The sequence below is a fragment of the Rhinolophus ferrumequinum genome, chromosome 12 (assembly GCF_004115265.2).
Source record: "Rhinolophus ferrumequinum isolate MPI-CBG mRhiFer1 chromosome 12, mRhiFer1_v1.p, whole genome shotgun sequence".
Lineage (NCBI taxonomy): Eukaryota > Metazoa > Chordata > Mammalia > Chiroptera > Rhinolophidae > Rhinolophus > Rhinolophus ferrumequinum.
The window spans coordinates 38,618,863-38,642,146 of record NC_046295.1 but is presented as its reverse complement, the minus strand read 5'-3'; the positions used below and the strand labels follow the sequence as shown (position 1 = coordinate 38,642,146).

General features: G+C 38.7%; 1 protein-coding gene across 1 annotated transcript in view; it reads right to left on the bottom strand.

Annotated features, from left to right (window-relative positions):
* TMC1 (transmembrane channel like 1) overlaps nucleotides 1-23,284 on the bottom strand; it is a 157,502-nt gene that overhangs the window by 113,297 nt on the left and 20,921 nt on the right. The window contains exon 2 of the mRNA XM_033122084.1: nucleotides 13,595-13,759. Coding sequence (XP_032977975.1) covers nucleotides 13,595-13,610 — 16 coding nt within the window. The 5' untranslated portion in view covers nucleotides 13,611-13,759. The remainder of the gene's footprint in view (nucleotides 1-13,594; nucleotides 13,760-23,284) is intronic.

The window sequence follows — 23,284 nt, the reverse complement described above, 5'->3', positions numbered from 1 at the left end:
TAAGTAGAATATATGTGGCAGTGTCTTGCATATAAAAGGCATTCAAATCTGTATTAACCTAATGAAAGCTGGGGAGCCATAAAGCAAGTAAGATATTTTCTTTTCATTCCAGGATGCCCCAATCTAGATAGAAGACAAGCTATGCCCTCATAAAACATTTGGTGTAAGAAGGAATGTAATTAATTACCCTGATATTTAAAGCCGAGAATAGCAGCTGAGAGAAAGAAGATATCCCAAGGAGCTGAAATAGTCAGAGCAAGCTGCATGGAAGAAGCAGATTTAAACTGAGTCTCCAGGTAGTAGGGTCTTGGAAGTTGACACTCCCGTCCTAACAACAAGAGTGAAGCTGAACAAACTGAAAATCAACAACTCTTAGATCTGTCAGAGAACTGAGGTCACAGGGCTAACAGCAGCCCCCCAAATTGGAGAGACAGGTAGGAAAACACAGGGAATCACAACTTACTGGGCAGAAACCTCTGAGGGAACTGCTACTACATAGGAAAACCAAAACTGTAATTGATAAACTGCTGAAGGCCTCTGTGGACAACTCTGAGACTTAAACTGAATCTCTAAGAAAGAGCAGAATTGGTAGAGAGGAAGGATAACTCCATTGGGGAAAATGGGGGTTGGGATGGAATTTATTAATATAACAATAGGTGCTGTTACCTGACCATGTTACTCATGAACAATTTAAAAACTGCAAGGATTAAGAATGTCCAGTGTCCACACACATAAAAACAACGATGGCTGTGTTACTACCTCAATTTTAAACAGACTAAGTGGATAAATCCATTTAACTATGGTGAATTGTATAAATATTTGTCTTCAGTACTTCCCAAGATCCAACTACACTGATACTGATGGAATTTTGAAAAGTATAAATCTACAAGACAAAGGAAAAGAAGGAAGAGCAGCAGATGAGAGATGTCTACAACACTGCGAAAATGAAAAAACAGAAAAGAGTTTTCTGATTTATCTAGGTGAAGGAATGCAGTGCATGGACATTTTTATAGTGCTGGTAGTGGCAACCACGAGGAAGGAAGCCGACCTACACTGCGAAATCTAGGGGTCAGATCTTAGAGGTCCAAGGGAGAGGGCAGGGGTGACATATGGGTTAGAAAACTGCCCTAACCTGAAAGTCAACACTGGAAGTTTCCTTTGTCGTTCCCACCTCCCTGAGGATGCAAAAGTAGCCAAACTGATAGGACAACCAAAAACTACCAGTTACCATTAGTTTTTCTACCCTGCTTTAATTTTCTTTATAGCACTGTCACCACCTGGCATTATGTTGTCTAGTTATTTGTTAATTGATCTGTTTATTTGCCCCACAAGCAAGTAAGCTCCAGGAAGGCAGGGCCTTTGTTGATCTTCAACTCTTTATCCTTGGTTCCTGGTAAATAGTAAGCACTCAGTAAATATTTGTCACATGAATAAGTGAATGGATGAATGAGTGAATGAATGAATGAATGAAGCAATCAATGTATAAACAATAGGGATTACCAATCAACAACTTCCTTCCAGTCTCAGACTTACTACATTTTCCCAAGGTTTGGGGCCTTTGGACTAATATAGAAATATTTTCCAAGAAGAAGGAAAATCATGAGCAAAGTCACAAGGAAGAAGAAGGCACAGGTCATCGAGGGAATAGTGACTTGCCAGATAGATTAGGACTGCTTCTTCAGGTCTCTTCTCTAATTTCCTTAAAGATTCTATATTTTCCTTAACGACATCTCTCATAACTCTCACTATCAAAGTACTTTTTTATGTAGTTGTTATAAATCTTTCCTCCTGAAATTTCTGATATTTTAATTTGCCATCTTCTCACTACAGCCTTCATGCAGCCCGGCAGTTCTGCCCCACACATAGGCCAAGCCTCCTCCATTCAGAGGAGACGCAAGTGCAAGGGGATGAAGAGGAACCATGGCAGGGAACTGTTCCCCTCTTCTGTTCCCCTCTTCTGAACGCCTTCTGGCAAGTTCTGTTCCCCTCTTCTGAACGCCATTATGCAGGGCATTCGTCTTCAAAGAGAAAGCAAATGTCACTCACTCCTGAATGGCCTAATTTTCCCTCTGAGCCATAGACCACAAAAACTTTATTGGGGAACAAACAGCTAAAGAGATTTTTTTAAAGGAGCAAACTATTAAAGGTTTGTTAATCTCCAACTCTATAAACTAAGGTGGCATCATGGTGCCAGATATAACACTCAGGTCTCCTGACCCACAACCCAAGTCACCAGTTGCCAGACTTGCAGATTCCAAAAAAGGAGCTTGCAGTGGTTTATTTCAGTTTGCAGATGCTTCCAGTGATGGGTTATTTGAATGCAGTGTTAAAGCACCCTGAATGTGATATTCTACGCTTGAAATATCTTTGCACCACTTTCTATAACAACCTATCTAAATAAGTCATAGAGTTTAAAAATAGACCTGTCTCCTTAACTTTTGCCTTTGATCCCATCCCATACAACCTACTGAGGAAAACAGTACCAGAGGCTAACCTCCTACACTAATACCTCTGGCAAGCAGGAGTTAAGAATCAGGAGTGGGGCTCTAAACTAGAATTACCTTTTCCTATACCTACCAAAATGCAGGTCTTAGAAGGTGTCTTATAAAACCTAGGTTCATTCCACTCATTATCCATATATCTGTTCATACAGTCCACCATTCATCCATTCAATAAATATTTACTAAGTCTTAACTATTCTTGTGGGGATATATTGCATTAAATGTTTGCCACATCCTCATGGGATGCAAAGTACAGCACAGGGAATACAGTCAATGGTATGGTAACAGCTATGCATCGTGTCAGATGGGGAGTAGGCTTGCTGGGATTATCACTTTGTGAGATGTGTAAATGTCTAATCATTATGTTGTTTTGTATACCTGAAACTACTACTACTACTACTACTACTAATAAAGTAATAAAGCCATGCCCCTGTTTTCCCAGATCTTTAAGTGTAATCAGGGATATTATGATATGTCCTAAAATTTCTGGAAGAGTCCTAATTACAGATATTTTGCTAGCTTGATACATTGCTGCAAATTTTTCTATTTTTCCTTATTAAAAAAGCAACAAATTGTTGAATATATAGCTTTTTAAGTGAATACATTTTCATATCATTAAAACAAAACAAAACCTTTGAGTGCTATGAAATATCAAAACATAAAAGATGAGTTCTGACATATTCAAAGGCTTCCTACAGAGACAAAATGGCTCCGAGGGCAGAATAAGTAGCTAAAATAGTACTATTAAAACACTTGAAAACAAAGAGGTCAAAAGGGAGGAAGTGTTCCGAAAAAGAGGCACAGAAAATGGGAAGACAAAGAAGTGATGTTAGTGCTTATTAAACATTATCCAGATAATGGGATTCAAATTCTGGAGAAGACAAGCCATTCCCATGTTTTCCTTTTGCCTGCAAACCTGGAATATTCCATCAGACTTGGCTGAAATATCTTTCAAGTCTATCAACCTATTTGGGCTCTGATTATGGGCTATCCAAACGCTTGCATTATAATCTGGTTCGCCATGGAGATTTTCTCTAGGTCAATAATGTGTTGATCAGCAGACACAAACCATCAGTGAGCACAGAGACTAACTAGCTAAGTGACTACAACAAGCTCATCTCACTCGTGGACTTTTCCAAGTTTGTGAATTTGAAAACAGAACGTTACAAAATGAGATTTAGTTTCATAAATTAAAAAAAAAAAAATATATATATATATATATATATATAAAGAAATCCATTAATTGGAGGAAAAAAGAGTTGGCCAAGTGTCTCAATATTTGGCCTGGAAAAATTGGTCACTGTCCATATTAGGGACATAAATAACATCTCCACTCCAAAGCACTCGAAGAACAGTGGCATGTAAATGATGCACACTTAATGCCACAGAAAAAGTAGAAGAAGAAGAAATTAAGTCTTACTGAGGAAATCTACGAAAGCATCACAGAGGAAGTAGTAATCAACAGAGACTTGAAGATGGGCAGAGTGATGACAAGCAAAGATTGAGGCTAAGGTGATTACTTCAATAAAATAAAATATAGAGACTGGAAAATGTGCTGGGCATGCAGGGAACGGAGAGCAGATCAAACGGATCAGATATGAATTCAAAGCAAGATTAAGTTCAAATGGCAGAAGACCATGACATACCAGTTTGGGGAGTCTAAATGTCACATGGCAGCAACGCAAAACCATCTAAGCTTTCTGTTGAAGGAAGAGATGGAATGATACTCTAGGAATTAAGCAAGATCTGAAAAAAAATATGAGCCACAGCTGAAAACTGAAAATCACACTTTTAATGACCCATAATTTATATTCTAGTGTAAACATAATGTATTGATATTTTCTACCCAGATACCTGGATGAAAGCAAGCTAAAATGAAAAGTGGAAGACAAAGAACTTTAGACTACTGGATCCTAGATCACCATGGTATTATTACAATATGAAGAAGCCACACAAATCTTGGGCTACTTCATAATTTTGACTGGACTTGCAGTTATCTCCTGCAGATCCAGCAGATGTTTTTCAGGAAGAACCCTGATATGAAGATATTAAAAACTAGAATACATTTATATTCTAAGTAGTCAGTGGAAGCTTATTGTCAATATGTATCTATATGCAAAATTTTTGTGTGGAGTCAGAAAAACTCTGGAACTCTGAAAAACTATTTGGATAGTTGGAGCATGAGAAGAGAGGCAGGAAAATTGTTCTTGTTTGAGTCAAAAATATAGTTTCAAAGGCAAATAGAATTGGGAGAGGAGATGTTATCGTATTGGTCATTGTCTCTCAAAAACCAGATGTTTAAGAACTGGAAAATTTACCTGAATGTCATTCAGTGAGTTCAGTGATAAAGAAGTATATTTGAAGTAGGGAATTCCATCTCACAAAATTACGGTGTGTAAAGGCTTGGGCTAGTTGTAAGCTTAACTTGTACACAATATTGGTCATGGGGTGAAAAATAAATAAATAAACCAGTTACCACTGCTGGGAAAGCTGTTTGAGTTTTTATTACCCAGGAAGTGTCATGGTGTTGCATAAATGATGGACTCATGTTCAGTTCAGACTTTAAGCAGAAGGTAGCATTAACATCAAGGGAGTAGAAAGGCCTCATCAGTCTACACAGGGAGGTCATAGACAACCCTCCCCTCAAGGAGAAAGAACAGACTCGAGGAATAAGATACATAAACCATTAGCCCTCAGGAGTAGAAAAGACTTGTAGCATCATGAAGTCAGTCTCAGAATTAGAAAGCAAAGATTGTGAACTCTCTGTCATAGGTTATTAAGACCCTGAAATCACAAATAGAGATCCCAGCTAAGATCAGACCAGGAGAGGAATGGAGCACACAGATGGTAGAGAGTCATACTGCCTCATAAGATATTCCTTAGCTGTCCTTCCTAAAGGTTCTAACCAGTTCCTTTAAGAGGAAGAACTGCATTATGTGCCCTACTAACTATAATTATAGCTCACTTCAATAAGTGATCCTTTGTTGAAAGGGTAAATAAATGCTACGCTTAATCAGATTTCACTTACCCAGCCCGGATAACATTTTAGAAAGATCCTACAGTTTTCTGGTCATTTACAGTTATAAGAATCATATCACTTTGATAATTCATATGTATTTTCTTGTATTAAGGGCATTAAAATAGCCAGTCCAACCAAAATTAACACTTCAATCTCATATCCTATTCAAGGTATCTCCCCCTTTTCACTCACGCCAAGAACCTAGGCATGGAGACTGAAGTAGGGGAGGGAACGGAGGTATCTCTTTGACCATTTCTCCTGACTTATGCCTCCTTCTCCATTCACTATGTGGCTTCCAGTTCTTGCATGGCCTGGAAGAGCAGAAGGAGTATTGGAAGGGAAAAAGTTAAGCATCTTTGCTCTCACTGGGTGGCTACCATGCCTTGTGGTGTATGCATGACTATTGCACAGGAAAATGTGTGAATTCTTCAGAACCATCCCTTTTGCCCTGAGGGAACTCTTACACTATGGTTTCTTAACTTGGTTAATGCATTCTCCTGAGGGCCTTTTGCAAGACTCCCATAGGTACTATCCCAGCAGTTCACCCCACAGGCAGCCTCGGTAGGTGTACAATCTTCACCCTAGCAAACAACCTTCTTGGGTGAACTAGCATCAAAATCACTCACGTGTTACTTTCCATTGCATCTACTTGGTTGACCCAAGAGGAATATATGGATACTTGCCTTGATAAATTATGAAAATGTAAGCTGGTTTCAATAATTCAACAATATTTCAGTAACTTCAAATCAAGACATATTCTTATTTGTAGGTAGTACATTATATACTCTTAGCAGAAAATTGTCTAGGACAGAGAGTGGACAGAGAGTGCAAAGGAAGAAAGGGAGAAGAGAGCTAATATTTGTGGAGTTATTGTGCACATAAGTTGAACTTAAAGAGATGAGATGATGACTTAGAGTGAACAGCCATCATTTTATTATCCCAGTTACTCTGCTTTGATGGGAACTTTTCTACCAACTTCCCCACATTTTCTGTGAACTGTGCCCTGATATAAACATACACACATTTATTCACCCACATGGCTGAGAAAATGGAAGCTTTAGGCCTCTTAGCCTCAGCCTTGCCTGTCATGTCTACTACAAAAGAGAGAAAATCATATACAGCCAGAAAGAAAAATGAAGTAGATTTGCAGAGGTAAGAGACAAAGAATTTTTCTGGGTTTGCTATAGTGCTTCAATTTCTGGTTCTAGCTGAGCCTGAGACTCAATTTCATTCTTACCTGGGTTCTATGAGTGTCTCCCCCCTCCAACCCTCACCCTTACTATCTTTTAGCTTAGGCTAGTGAAACTGGAATATGTTGTCTTTAACCAAATTGCCCTTAACTAATACACTCACTCAAGATCGAAAGCCTGTAAGAAGTGAGGAAAGAATTCAAACCCAGTTTTGCATGATTCCAACATTTGTTCCACTACGCACACTGCCAAGAGATAAAGATGTGGTATAGTGATAAGAGCAAGAACATGTTTGGGATGCATAAACACAGAACTATAGCAGTCAGAAAAATGATGTAATCATCCAAACATACTCAGAACTGTTCAGATTCATATCTGCTGAATGCTTTAGCTCTGCATCTAAGAGATGGTCTGGATAAATTGAAGAATGTTCACTAGAGAGCCATAGAAAAAGATTTAAAAGTTGGAAAAGAGAAAAAGTGCATAGTGTATATTGCCTCTACAATTCAATTCACACTTCATATCCTGCACCCAATCATCTTTCTCATTATGGTCTTATACTGCTTTTTAATGTTTTCTATCTGTCTCATCTCCCCAAATAGGTTATAAGCTTCTTAAAGTCAAGGAGTATCTGTTATATTTTTGTTGTATTCAATAATCAATAAATATTGAGCTAAATGCATTAAAATGAAAGGTACAGAGCTTGTTCAACCACAAAGGGATAAGAGGATAATGTAACAATAGTCCTGGTAAATATGAATCTCTACATTGATGAATAGCCAGATAAAATATATGAAACATCTCCTTTCGACATTGCTCAACAAACATCCGAAGACAGTGATCTCTGAAAGAAGGGAAGCAAATGAGATAAGCCTTGACATTGCCTGATCATTTTGCCTGAGAGTTTCTATTATAGGTTGCAACACAGGGCGGGGGACCCCAAACAGAGGCTTGTGATCTTACTGAGTTGAGGAGACATAGTTCTGATTTTAGGGAGTAGAAAGCAGCCATAATTTATGGGATGAAATACCAGAAAGAAAGGAGCTACAGAGAGAGAAATGCTCTGGAGATCTGCAGACAAATCCTTCCAAACTTTGCCTGAGGACTGATGTGTGCATATATGTGTGGTTACTACAACAACCAAGGAAAGAATCACAAGAATAGTTTCTGGAGCTCATGAGAGTCAGAAATCATTCAGGTTTTCCATCAGTCAGAGAGGGGAGACCTCCTCATTCACAGAGCATTGGTTAGAGTCCTCGGAAGGTTATTGCTCAGACCAAATTAGCCCTGCGCTGAATTCACTCCTACAGAGCTTAAAAGCAACTCTCAAAAGCATCCAGCTAGTAATTCAAAGCAACTTAACTGCATCCCAGAAAATAATGCAACACTATAAAAAGGAAGACAGAAAAATCCAAGACCCAAAAATGTAAAATTCAACATTTCCAACAGTGAATTAAAAAATTACCATGTAAGCAAAGAACTAAGGAAAATACTGCCTCCCAAATAGGAGAGCAATTAAATGAATCAATAGAAAAAGATCCAGAAGTGATAGGTGATAGAATTAGCAGACAGTAACAGTAAACAGCTATTGTAAATATACTCCATATGTTTAAGAACATGGTAAGAAAAATTTAAAAAAAAAACATTTCAAAAATACAAATCAAACCCTAGAGATGAAAAATACGATATCAGAAATAAGAAATAAATACTGGATGGGATGAACAGTGTATTAGACATTGATGAAGAAAGGAGCACCAAACTTGAAGACACATATATTTTGGACACATATAAACTTTGGACACATATATTGTCCAAAACAAAATAGAGGAAAATATGACTAAAAAAATGAAAAGATATCTGTGACCTATGGGATGATATTAATCAGCCTAAAATATATGCAATTGGAGTTCCAGAGGTGGAGTTAGAAAAAAATGAGGAAATAATGGCCAAAATTGTTTTTAATTTGATAACAACTATCAACCAAAGATCCAGAAAGCTCAGCAAATTCCAAAGAAGAAAAGAGATGAATAAGACTATGTCAAGTGACAGCATAAACCAATTGCTAAAGTAAACAGTAATAATGAGAATATCTTAAAAGCAGCCAGAGCAAAGTGACACAAAGAATGATCAAACTTCTCATCAGAAACTATGAAAAAGAGAAATGTTTAAAGCACTGAAAGGAGAAAAATATATATCAAATTAGAATTCTATTTCCATCAAAAAAATACCTTTCAAAAATTAAGGTAAAGATTCAGACATACAAAAGTTGAGTAAATTCATTGCCGGCAGACCCATACTATAAGAAATATTACCGGAAGTTATTCAGGCAGAAGGAAAATGATACCAGATAGAATTTGGGATCTGAAATATGGAAAAAACACTGGAAATGGTAATATATTGGTAAATATAAAAGACTTTTTTTCTTAATTTCTTTTAAAGATAACTGAATGGTTAAAGCAAAAATAATGATGATGAATTGTGGAATTTATAATATATATGGAAAAAATGCAAAAGCAAAGTATAGGAGGCAGAAATTAAATTATACCATCATAAGTTTCTTAAAATATATGTAAATATACTATTATTTGAAAGTCGAGTGTGATAAATTAAGGATGTAATTGTAAACCCACTTAAAGAGAATAACAACAAAAAAGATACAGCTAATATACCAATAGTAGAAATAGAGTGGAATTTAAAATGCTTGATCAAAAGAAGGTAGGAAAAGAGAATAAAGGATCAAGAATAGAAGGGACAAAAGAAAGAAAATAACACAAAAACATGTTAAACATTATTAGTCATTAGGGAAATGCGAACTAAAACCACAATGAGGTACTACTGTACACTTTCTCAAAAGGCTAAATTTAAAATGATTCTCTTGCAAAGTCAGCTTTTGGAGAGGATATGGATCACTAGAATTCTCATACACTGCTGGTAAAAATACAAAATTACATAATCACTTTGGAAAGTAATTTGGCAGATTCTTATGAAGTTAATCAAACACCACTCAATTCAGCAATTCCAATCCATAAATTTACACAAAGACTTTTACTCAGATATTCATAGCAGCTTCATTCCAATTTATTCTAAATTGGAAACAGCTAAAGTTCTCATCAACTGGTTGCTGAATAAACGAACTGTGATACGCCCATACAATGGAATACTACTCAGCAATAAAAAGAAACAAACTACTGATATATCTAATAATGTGGATGAATATCTAAAGCATTATGGTAAATGTAAGAAGCTAGATACAAAAGAGTACTTACTATATGTTTCCAATGACATGAAATTCTAGAAATGCAAACTAATACACTGACAAAAAGATTAGGGATTGCTCAGGTCTAGGGGTAGAGTGTATAAGAGGTAAGGGTGGAATATGTGGATTTATGCCAAAGGGACATAAGGAACATTTTGGGGGCAATGAAAATGTTGATTGTGGTGGTTCTTACAGCATTTATACATTTGTTAAAACTTGTCAAATTGTACATTTTAAATGTGTGCAGTTTATTGTGCATAAATTATACCTCAATAGTGCTGTTTTTGAATGTGGAGTGAAAGAAATGGAAACAAAAGAGTGTCATAGGAATAACACCCCTTAATTATCACTGATGTGCACCCCAAACCCAACAAGTGCTGTCCACATCAGAAAAATTCTGAAATCACAGGTCAAGTTAAAGACAAACGCATGAATGTTCCTAATTTTTAAGGCCACTCTCTCTCGGAAAGCAATGTTTTCATTCTTGTTTTGTTTAGAGAATTGCTCAGTACTGCCCTGATCACATTAATCTATATACTCTTTGAGGGAAGGACATTGTCACATCACGTTCTTTCCAGAAGACATAAAAAAAATTTTTTTTTTAATTAAAAAATCAGATGAGTTGTTTGTTAAATGAACTAATAAGTGACCAAATCAATAAATGAATAATTGAGAGTCAGTCTCTATGAGAATTTATGATTCCAACACATCTATGTATATTATTTATTTCTTGTACCAAATGCCATCCATTCATCTTTAAAAGTAGTACAACAGCCTTCATTTGAGCACTACAAATTTAAAATTTTGAAGAATTTGTACAAGCAGTGCTCAGGTTTATCTATATATTGTTGGAAAAAATTTCATATGGCCAAACAATAGTAGAGTAACATGGCGATGATTTCCACGTTTATTTTGTATGTCATTTCAGAGTTTACGATGGCTTTCTCCTCTTATTCCTCTGAACCATCTTTTCTGTTTTTTCCCCCATGGGCTTATCCACCTCCTCCCACCACCAAATGCTGAAGTCGTCCGGGGTGTCATCATTGGCCATCTTCCCTTGTCATTCTATGTACTCTTTCTGGGAAGCCACATATTCTAGTAATTTCAACTCCCAGATTATGCAAACCAAAACTCATCATCAATTCCCACCTCTCTCCTGAGCACCAGAAAATACCTTGCAGATAATCAAGCTATACCCCAACCAAACGGTCCCCCTGCCCCGTCCCGCTGTCTCTCTCTTTTATTTATTGGAATTTCCTTCTACTCAGTTGACCAAGCCAGAAATTTGAGAGTCATTCTTGATAACTTCCTCTCCCTCATCTTCCCACATTTAATCTCACCAAGTACTGGCATTTCTATATTCCAAATGTTTTTGTACTCCTTCCTTTCTGTATCAGACACAAACCTCATGTACCTCATTAATTCTCTCAAACACCTCCTTCCTTCCTATGGCTTCAACAGCCTCCCAGCCCGAACCAATCACCTGTCCTTGAAGTGATAAGCACAGCTCAGAGTAGACCACCTGCAAGGCCAGAGTGTTAGGGTCTCTGCCACTTCCAGACTTGGATGGAACATGACACTATAGAGTGTGGGATCCGGCATCTTACAGAGATGCCCTATTGAAGGAGTTAGATAACACAATCAGAAGTATGTTACCTCTCCATGGGGCAGAAACAGGACAAAGGAGGGATCCAGGTAGACAAATTTATCTTCCTTCATCTCTTCACGGGCTAGCCCTAGACACAGTGTTTCCTTGTATCCTGTCTGGAAAAGCTCAATACCCGGAGCAATACATGTGCCAATTGTCCTGCTATTTCCCTTCATAGCTTGCTGAAAGCGGTACACATCACAGTAAGATACCATTTGTCATCGCTTCACATCTAGCCATCATGGTAACTCGTCACTGCACGTTATACAGAGCCTCGTATGTAATATGCATTCAATAATGGAAGCTATTGTTAGGATACTATGATATTTTGTAACCCAAACAGGCAATGCTATCAATCTTTTTCTTTCTTATAAAACCCAAGCATTGTGTAAAAACTGACATTTGTTATGTATTGATTTATATCCATTTTATTAAATAGAAACCAAACATAGCTTTCATAGAAAAATTCTGGAAGAAGAGACCTGAATGTTAGAGGTGATCTTTTTGTGGCGGGATTCTGGGTTTTTGTTGATGTCATCATTTAACATATTTTTCTAAATTTTTTACATTTTTCTGCAACAACATATATCTCTATTCATAATCAAAATAAGATGATTAAACTTTTAAACATCTCTTGTTGTAAAAATAATAAGATAAATAAATGATAGTAGACAGCATTAATAAACAGCAAGAATAATCCATTCTGATCTTATTTAATGAGGTTGTTGGCATTTAAGATAGCCTGAGTAGCCTTATTGCAAGTTTTGGTAAGAATTGTTGGAAATCTAAAAGGAGCCTGCCAACACCATCTTTACCAAAATAGCCTGAGGAGCTTGAGGATTCCAGGTTGGGAAACCCTAAAGATGCTGAAGTCTAACATCTTATAGAAGATTTGAACCCTGACCTTATTATTCATGAAAAACCAACCCCACCTATTAAAAGCTAATGTACAACTCTTGGTTATGTCTAATAATTTCTTAAGAAAAGTGTGTAGAGCCTCAAAAGAAGTGGTTGTTTTTGTTTTCATCATCTGTTTAGTTCCCGACTTCAGTAATAATATTAAGACTGTCTAGATGTGTGAAGTCAATAAAATTACTGAGCATATTAACTAGGATACTTCTCAGATTCCAAAGACACTGGCCCGAAGCTGGGTGACTTGAATCGGTTATCGCTAAGTGTGCTGTCTGTCTCCACTTCCCATTCTAAGATTAAATAAGTCAATTAAAGGAAAGATGGCACCAGGCCATCTGGATTTGAAGTACTACGCTGAAAAGCAAAAATGTATTTCCAGGTTTTCCATATTTAAAAATTCTGCCAGTTTGTCTTCTGGGGACTGAAATGAGGCTGACAACAGATCGAAATGTAAGCTACATAAGTATCATAGGATCATAGCTGAACATGCCACCCGCTATCTCCATAGTACTGAAATGCACCCCTATGACAAGTCACAGCAACAAAAAAGTGTATTTGATCACATTGTTCACCCCTTCACATAAATATCCCAATAGGTTTTTAGGTCCCTTTTCTTTGCTTGCTCTGCCTTAATCCTCTTTATTCTCCTTATCAACTTTACTTAATTCAGATTGTATGAAATTCACACACTGACGCAGAATAAGTCTCCTTCACAATACTGCCCCCACACCAGTCTGACAGTAGGTCACTGCCATGGACTGTACCCTGAGTTTTAGTTGCCGCACAGGAATCTCAGTGTAGTTTGCTTTCACCCATTGTCTTCCTAAATGAAAGAAAAGTAAGTTTGAGCATTACTAGTTGGTGAAACCATACGTCCATTCAAAAAAAGAAGTGAAGAAATATCGTACCTTTCCCAATTTCTTAAGAAACAAAGAAGCTCTAACCACAGACAAATAGAGAGGAGAAAGCCCCAAAGAGGGAACAAAAATTGTGTAAAAAAACTTTGCAAAGTCCCCAATCTCTAAGAAAGGTAGAGTATTCTACAAGCAAGTCTTTATTTGGAAGTACCTTTCTTGGGTGGCATCCTGGGAGTGTCCTGTCAGAACGTCTCGGTCACTGGCTGACCTGGAGAAGGATGACAGGTTGAAGAGACAAATGTTTCAGGTTTGGTCCGGCACATCCACACACTTCTGCCTGGCGTTGTGAAAGTGCTCCCTGGTGCCATTTCACAGTCTGAAACATAAGAAGGTACTAATTTCCTCACCATTAAATTTTCATGAATGTTTAGTTTGCCATTTAGGGATGCAGAACTCAGGTCAAAAGGGCTATATTTGGGGCTCATGTTTGAAATAAAACTAAACTGATCATATAAGTCCTATTCAAAGCCAGTCTGGCTTCATCCCACTCTGTATGTGTTTGCCTGCCTCGTTTTAAATGCCTTCCATTCTAGGGCTTTATCCTAATTACATATACTGAGGGCGGTGTAAGTGAGTGCACTCTTAGAAAGATGAGAAATACCGACCACGAAGCATACTTGGTAAATTAAATGAGTAAATAAAGAAGATACTCCTACACCTGGAGTTCAGGTTTAAGCAGTAAAGCTATAGAGTATTCAACTTAGCAATCAAGCTCCAGTATGGGGAAAACTGGAGATGCTGAATTCATTTTCTCAACTTTTCTGAAAATAACACTTGCTATAAGAGGAAATTGCTATCCTCTGGGCAAATTTTTAAAATTTTATTTTTTCTATCAAAACTTCTCATAGGAGAGTAAAATAATCTTTTCTTATAATGATAAAAAAATATTGCCATCATTAAAAGAAAGAAAGGGACAAAAAGTGCTGAAATTTAATGTTGCAAAATACGCAACATTTTTGAGCGTGAGGACACTGGTATTCTCTGGTTACTTTGGTGATAGCCACTGACCTTGGCAATAGGAAGCAGTGTTTTGAAATGGATCCTGGTGGCACATTTACACCAGAGCAGCTTTTGGCTTCACAAATGGGTTTGTGCACAGATCTGACCCTTGTAGAATATAAAGGCTAAAATCTAGATTTTAGCCTTATGACTTCAGAATTATGACTTAACCCAATTATTACTTAAACCAAAGCTCTGTAAGGCTGATGCGCACCAAGTTTTGTCTTATTTGGACTCTAGATCTTAATTGTAATAGTAAGATAGGATATAGCTGGTACAAGTACTTATATTTAAAGATGCCCAGAGTGGTTCTTCAACTTGGATGTTTGTAAAGAGATTATGAAGTTTTGTTGCAAATCATTGGACCTATAATCTAAAGTGATAACCGTATATAATTTAATTCATAATTTACATATAAATATACAAAATAACTTTTAATACTATTCTGACAAAAACCATAATAAACAGATGAACAAACAGATGTAACAAGAGATGTTCTGCAAGCCTTGTATCCAGAAAATTATAAAAGCAATACTATACAAAATATTAAAGACAGGAGCCATAAGAGAAAAAAAAATAGATGAATTCAGCTATATTAAAATAAGAAATTTCTATGTATCAAAACATTTTCAAAACAACTTTAAAAAGTAGAAGATATTTCAATCGCAGAGCACTTGATAAGAGCATAAAAATAAAGAACTTCTACTTATCAACAAGAAGATAACCAGCCCAAAAGGAAAAAAAAAGGCAAAACACTTCACATGTAAAGATATAAAATGACATGTAACCCAAGAAAAAAAAGTGAACAAAAACATGAGCAGTAATTTCACAGAAGAGAGAAACACAGAGCCAATAGACATATGAAGAGAGGCCCAATCCCATCCACAGGAACACAAATCAAGGCCACTAGCAGTATGGATGTGTAGGTTCATAACCTTGGGAGCTACCCAGGCTGAAATCTGAAACTGGCCCTCATACACAGAAGGCTAGGAGAGACAGAAAAAAGAGGCAGACCATTTCATATTGGTAGGTGGCAAATTTAATAAGCAATGGAACTTGCACACGAGGCTTGTCTTGGGCAGTAGCGAGACTAGTAGGTCTCTGCACTGCCTGCCTGAATCTTAAAAGCTTATATAGAGGCCTAAACAGGTTGAGTCATGTGTGGTCTCAACAACACATTATATCTCAAGTCTGTGTCCTCGGGGCAGCTTCTGGTGTGGGGAAGGCAAGCAGAACATATATTCCAAGGACAGGAGAGAGGGTAAGGAGCCTCCAATTACCCAGACTGCCTGGGTCAAGCTCGAGGGTCAATCAGTGGTCATGTCCTCTTGATGACCTCCTCCGACACTCCACCTCTTGTGACTGGCTCTTGCAATCTTACATGACCCCCTCACTTCCCACAATGTGCCCGGAGCAAGGGGGTTCGTTACCAAGGAGGTGGTTCATTGGCTGCTATCCAGCTGCACTAGAGGCAGATACCATAGCAACAATGCAGGCACATGCAAAAGGAAACACAAATAAGATAATGATTTCCAAAGTAAGCAACCATTTTTTCAAGAGTGTCATGATCTGAACCACTGATTTATTAAATTCCCTAGGCTGGGGTAAAATCACTCAGGGCGTTCACTTGTATCCTCATGTGCTTTAATGAAGATGATACATTGACAGACTCATCAGATATAAACACACAACATTCTGCTTAGAACATGGCACAGGTGCCTCCTTGCAAGGCAGTAGTAACGTCCAAGGCCATTCTGTTTTGGAGGACAGCTTTTCTCATTACAGACATTTCAGTGTTCAGTAAGGACTGGCTTTGCTAGCCATCCTTTAAGGCTTGCTGGGTAAATGAAGTAAGGGCTTCTATGTGTACTCTAATGTGCTCCAGGCCAATGAAGGGGGAAAAGACTGTGGCTGATGATCAGTCGTACCAGTGGAAAACGGAATGTGCCCATCTGGACATGAGAGGGAGGTGGCAACATTTTTACCATGTGTAATTGGCCCATTTTACTGATACGGAAAAGGAGAACACAAGCAGACCTCCAGCTACCATCCCATGACATATTACAGGCCTGTGCAGGTAGCCGCAGGGAAGCAATTGAAAAGTCCACTGTTGCCCCTCTCATGTGAGGACAAATGGATCTTGTGACACAGTAGCTGGGGTATACTGAAGAAAGCATTTGCTCAGTCCAGTACAGCATGGTATAGTCCTAAGGCCAGAGCCAAAGTATCTAAGATGGTGGCAATGTTGGGCACAGCTGCATGGTTGTTTCATTCTCAATAGTCTACAGTCATCCACCACGAGCCAGCTGGCGTTTTGACAGGCTATATCAGTCTGTTGAAAGCACTATGAGCAGGGTGTACAATGCCCCCTCAGTGAAGTACTTGGATAATTTATCCTATTTCTTTGTGTCCCTGGCAATTTATATTGTTTGACAGTTACCACTATTTGCTAGGGTCCCCAGTTGGCATTTCCCCTCAGCACTGGTTTGATCACTATTACCCAGAGGCAGACTTCACCCATAGAGGTTTGTAGAGTTTGACCTTGTAGTACGTCAATGCCCAAAATATTCATAATCATTATTCTTTTTACATTTTCCCTGTGGGTTCCATGAGGGCAGGGAAACCTCATTTTCGATTTCTAGATTCCACATCATTTGTCAGCATGCCTGGATGAAAGCTCAGCAAATAGTTCTTTGAATATGGACAGGATTGAATAATAAACATAGTTGCCTTCCTAGTTATACAACTCAGTGTCATTCCCAGTAATTGTCATGACTTTGAGAGGCACATTGTTTAAGTGGAAAAAATATAAGCTTCAGAGTCATCCAAACCTAGGTTCAAACTTCCAGCTCTGTCACTAACCAGCTCAGTGTCCTTGGAATAACAACCTAACGTCTTTGAGACTCCATTAGAACAAATGGTGATAATAAAATATACTTTATAGGACTGTTTGAATTTAAATGATGTAGTGAATATATGTAAAGAATCTGGCATATAGTAGTGGCTCAATAAATAGCAGGCATTTTTCTAGTTATTGCTGGATATTTCCATTCCATGTGTATTTCTATTTGATGTATGTTTACATTATAATAAATATTAACAAACTCAAGGATTTGATGCCTATGTATGTATTTTTTCCCCGAATCATCAAGGCCAAGAGACAAGATGAATTGTACTGTCCAAATTCTTGCTGCCTAGGCACCATAAGTAAATCTTAGAAAAGAATGAGTTCTAATCACAAAGAAGGCCTGTGTTTTCCAAAGGCAAGAGGAATATGGTTCTCTGTAAAATAACACGTGGTCTAATCATCTACTGCTTAATTTTTTTTTTTGTTTGCCCCATTAATATTACAGCTGAAGGTATTTGGGGACCTGAAATTACTATAAATAAAAGTCCTCCTATCCCTGATGGCAGAAGAAAAGAACTTTTGGAACATGCTCTACTTTTCATTTCTAAATATATATTCACTTGGGCCACACTAAAGAAGCGTGTGAAATCTTCCCAGTTGAAAATCTCAATTTAAACTGGCAGTTATGTTCCGCACTAGTGCGCACGCACCACACACCACGCATGAATGCGGAAGCTCACACACCTGAAACCCTCTGAGGCTTGGCTTCTCTTTTTTATCACGCAGCCACGATTCATACGTGCCTTCTATGCCTCTTCCTTGAGGCTAAAAGGCATTTGCATCCATCTGCCATCCAGATGAACCCAGACAGAAAGTCACAAAGACTACACAAATGAGGATGACACACGTATTTGTGCAGAATGAAGTTCCCACTCTCCTGCCCCCAAACCCCACTGTAAATTGTTTTTAGTCCCACATGCTGCAATTTCCCTTCTGATGACAGCTCAGACCACCTCCCCGAGGACTTTGTGTTCTCAGGCCTCATTCCATCAATTCTACATGATTAAATGGAGAATGGGAAGCCCCTAGTGTAGTGCTAAACACAAAAACATGCTCAACACATAAGTATTTTGTTTTCACCTTTCCCAAACCTCTCTGAGTACTCACAGATCGTTCTCCACACCCCACAGTTCCTTTCACAGAGAGTTCAAGTTATTGCCCCAGGCAGGGTTTCTCAGGTACTGAGAAATGCCCAATAATTTTCCATTTTACAGGTTTCTGGCATCCAAAAATATAAGGAAACGCCAAAAAGAGAAAGATTTTCAAAAATAATAATACATTTTAAACTTTTACATCTGACAAAAGAATGTTCCTAAGTACAATATGCTCTGGTGATATTTACAAGGTAACTAACTATACGATTTAAAAGATGCCTCATCCAGTGTAACCCAGGAATGCAACAGGAGTTTAAAATGCATGCCACACATCACCTTGCAAATCTGTTAGTTGTGTTTTGTGTGTGTGTAAAGCCTCATTTGGAAGTGGCATTTGAAATGTCAAGTCAAGTCCTTTGAAATGTAAACTCTTCATTTGAATGCCTGACTCCCATCCTCATCCTCCTGCTTGTCTCCACGCATCTATGAAAAAGAAACCACACGCAAATAATGAAGGAGATAGAGTAGGAGTCCCCCTGAAAAGAAGTGGGAAAGAGAGGCTTAGAGGAGCCTTTAGAGGCCTTTGTAGCAAGATCTACTTACAGGTTGAACTGAGAAGAATTCATCTCCACAACCCCCTGGCAACCCATTCACTGATCACCACGGAGGCCTTGACCCCCACTTGGGTAAACAGAGTCCTGCACGAGCCTCCCAGGAGGGTGAAATGGAATGGGAGCCTCCACAATCAGGCCAGTGAATTAGCAGGCTATGTCTAGAATAATTTTCCCCAGACTTCTCTGGCAAAAGTAAGCTATCCCTCCTGCAGAGATGCCTCAAAAGTTTATAACTTTTAAACTGAGATTGTTTTTCTGAAATAATTACAAGGCACCAATGAACATAGAACACTGGGTACTATTTTAAATGGTGAACTATTTTAATTGCAAGAGAAATAAACATTGAGAGATTTAAAATGATAATAATGATATACACACACAGAGTAATATATTTATAAGTGGAAACTGTAGGTTAAACACTAAATATATACCAGGAAATGATCTATTTATGTTATTGTGAAATTATAGGGTTCAAGACATGATGTGATTGTTTTACGGGTTATTGGATTATAGAAAAAGAATGATATACAGACAAAAGGTATGGAGATAGTCAACACGGTGCAGTAAAGCAGCACGGGCATTGGTACCCTCCTCTCCTCTTCCCTCCTGATTCTGCAGTCTGGCTTCTGCCCCCATCACTGACTAGCCCACAGTTTCCCTGAAACTACTTTTGCCAACAATGTAAATTCATTGTTACTAAGTCCAAGGAACACTTTCCAGTCTTTGTCCTACTTGATCTTCCTCCATGGCATTTCACTCTGGAAAACAATCCCACTCTCTGCATACGCTCATTCTTGACTTCCTTGACATTATTTCTCTGGGTTGTCATCTGATCACCTTGTCTACTCCTTCCCAGTCTCCTTGCAAATACTTCAAATACTTCTTTCTTCTTGATCCCTTCAGTGTTGTTGTTGTTATTATTATTATTATTATTATTATTATTATTATTTTATTGGGTAACAATGTGCTTTTTCCAGGACCCATCAGCTCCAAGTCAAGTTATTGTCCTTCAATCTAGTTGTGGAGGGCGCAGCTCAGCTCCAGTCCAGTCATCGTTTTCAATCTATTTGCAAGGGGTGAAGCCCACTATCCCTTGCGGGAATCGAACCAGCAACCTTGTTAAGAGCGCGCGCTCTAACCAATTAAGCCATCCGGCCACCCCAGTGTTGTCATTAAAGGTACCATTGTAGGTTCTTTTTTTCTTTATCAATATATATTATTTCCCTGGTGACTTCATCCATTCAAATAACTTCAAGTGCTTTCTCCTTGCTAAAGAACTTCCTAGTCTATACTTCCAAGCCAGATCTCTCTCCTGAGCTCCAGACCTACAGAGCCAACTACCTACCAGACACCTGTATCAGTCATTTATTATTGTACAACAAACCACCTTAAATAGTGACTCAAACAATGACAATGACTTATTTTTCTTATGACTCTGAAGGTCCCCTGGGCTTAGCTAGGCAGTTCTCACTGCGTACAGAGCTCTCGTGCCGCTATGATGAGACAGTGGCTGGGGCTGAGATCATCTCAGAGTCTTCTTAATTCAAATGTCTGTCACCCAGGTTGGAAGACTTGCAGAGCTGGAGACTTGAACTCTGGGCCATCTTTCTCTATACTTACATGTATGTATTTGATCACTCCATATGATGGCTTCCAGGTATCTAGACTTCTTACATGACAGCTGAAAGTTCTGAAAAAGAACTTATGTTCAGAACTGAGCTGACATTCACAACTCGGCTATGTTATTCTCCTATTGGACATAAACAATCTCATGGAATACCAACCTCAGACAAGGTTACTCTGAGACCATGATAAGATGAAATAAAACAAGGCCACTTCATAATTTTGTATAAGTACAGGCAAAAACTAGGTCACTATGGTACCCACAAACTATCCAACCATAGAATTACCCCCATTTTTTCAGATAGCATCCAATCTAGACTAAATCCCTGCTTCCTTAAACTATTGTCTAAATCACCGAACCAAAGCCCAAATGCTATAATAGGTTCTTTCTAACACCTTCTTAGGAAACCCCTCAAGGTTCCCCGTGATTTGCATTCTTCCTTGCTATAAGTAATAAATCCAACTTGTGTAACTATAAGTGTGTTCCTGGTGGGCTTTGATTGAAGGGCACTGACAGCTCCCAGAACAACTGTCTCCAGAGAAACTAGCACAGCCTTCTCTGAACCAGCCTTGTATGTCATACAGTATCACTTCTGCCACATTCTATTTTTTAAGACCATCACTGAGCCCCACCCAGATTGAAGGGGAGGAGATAAAGACTCCACCTTTTGATAGAAGGAATGTCAAAGAATTTTCAAACGTGTTTTAAAACCACCACCACATCTATATTCAGATGACCCACAGGCCCAATATCAAACTCATGGCCTATTCTGCTTTGACATGCCTCTCACCAACTTCCACTCAGTCCCACCTGTCCCAGGATTTAACCACCCCCTCTCCAGGTCATCCTCACTACTGTCCATTAGCTACTACTTGGTGAGCTAATCCCTCACCAAGCTGGTCTTCTAGGGTAGATGTACTTGAGCCACAGGTAGGTGCTGTGGTCAAAACATACTACAGGTGAGTGATGGATTTGGGCAGTAACACCACATGTGCCTGCTCCCTGTGGCCCACAGGCAGCTGCCACAACTGCTACCTACAAACCACCAATGGTGCAGAAAATAGCTCAGTCTCAGTTCACATTGGGTTGGTGTGAATTATTAGCTCCAGCCAGAAATAGACTACTATGGCATTACATCCCCACTTAGGGTGGCCTCAAAGAAGAAAGATAAAAAGAAATTTTCCTAGTGAGCAAAACAACGAGCAACACACTTGGTTGTCCACTTTATATGGAAGAAAAGACCAGATCCTTAAATATACACTAGCTTTTAAGCAGTCATGAATGTCTTGACCATTTGCACAGGAACTTGGAAGAAAAAAAAAGATATGAGGATCAGAGAAAAAGAAGTCTAGAAAAGAAGTATGTGGATGAACCTATAGGAATGAGCACAAAGCAGATCTCACACTGATGCCCACCAAAGAACATCCACAGCAAAGAAGACTCTCAACGACCACGTGCACAGGATGACCCTCTTGTGACTCTTAGCTAGCCTCCCTTTTCTGGCATCCCAGTGCCCAAGCAACAAGCCCATAAACAGTGTCCATAGTACTGAATAGAGGCTATGCAAGGTATAACAATATGGGTTCCCTCTCACAAAAGATGATCTGGCTACTTCCACTGCTGAATTCCCAAGCTGTCAGCAGCAGAGTCTGATGCCAAGTCCTTGGTGTAGCACCCTTCCTCAGGGAAACTAGCTAAGCCACCTGGTGGAATACTAATTAAATGAGAACCATCTATCTTGCAGAAGATAGCAATTGGCCCTACCAGAATCTATACGTGCTTTGGATATGTGTTTGCCTTCTCTTCCTACAGTGCTTCTACCAGTACCACCATCCAAGGTGCAAGGTGCCAAGTATTTCAGAATACTCGATTTGTCAACATGGTGTCCCTTGAAATATTACCTAATACCAAGTTATCATTTTACAGCACTGGAAGAGCAGTAATGTGCTCATTATCATGGGAGTCACCGGTCTTACCATTTAGCCTCTAGCCCAGAAGTTCCAACAATGATGAAACAGCCTGTTAAAGGCTCAGGTAAGGCGCCAGCTTGGAGACAAAACTCTGTGGGCTGGGCATTGTCCTTCAGGATGTGACACATGCACAAGGCTAATCATGTGCTTTTCTCTCCAATAGCTAGAACGCATGGGTCCATGATGCATATCTAAGGGGTAAATACAGGACTGACCCCTATATAGGGTGATATTTCTACCAAGAAACACATTCATGTTCTCACTGAATTTAAAGCTACAGTTATCAACTGGTTACTTTAGATTCCACAAGCCAGCAAGCAAAGAAAGGAATTAGTGTATTGGCAGAGATTGTAATCATGTCTCCTTAAGGAACTTAGGATTCCTGTGTAATCGGAGCAAGGAAGAACATGTCTAAAACCCAGCGGATGCACAGAGGCACCTTTTGGTACTTCTGTGCTCAGTGATACTAGCAAAAAGGCAATTGCAGCCAGTGTGGGCCAAGAAAGATAAGGCAGAAAAGACCATCTCACACCAGGATCTCGGTCCCTTTGCCAAGAAAACAATTGGTAATCAAAACAGTATTATTCCATTATATGGGTGATCCTCATTTATTTAACTAGCTCTTTATCGTT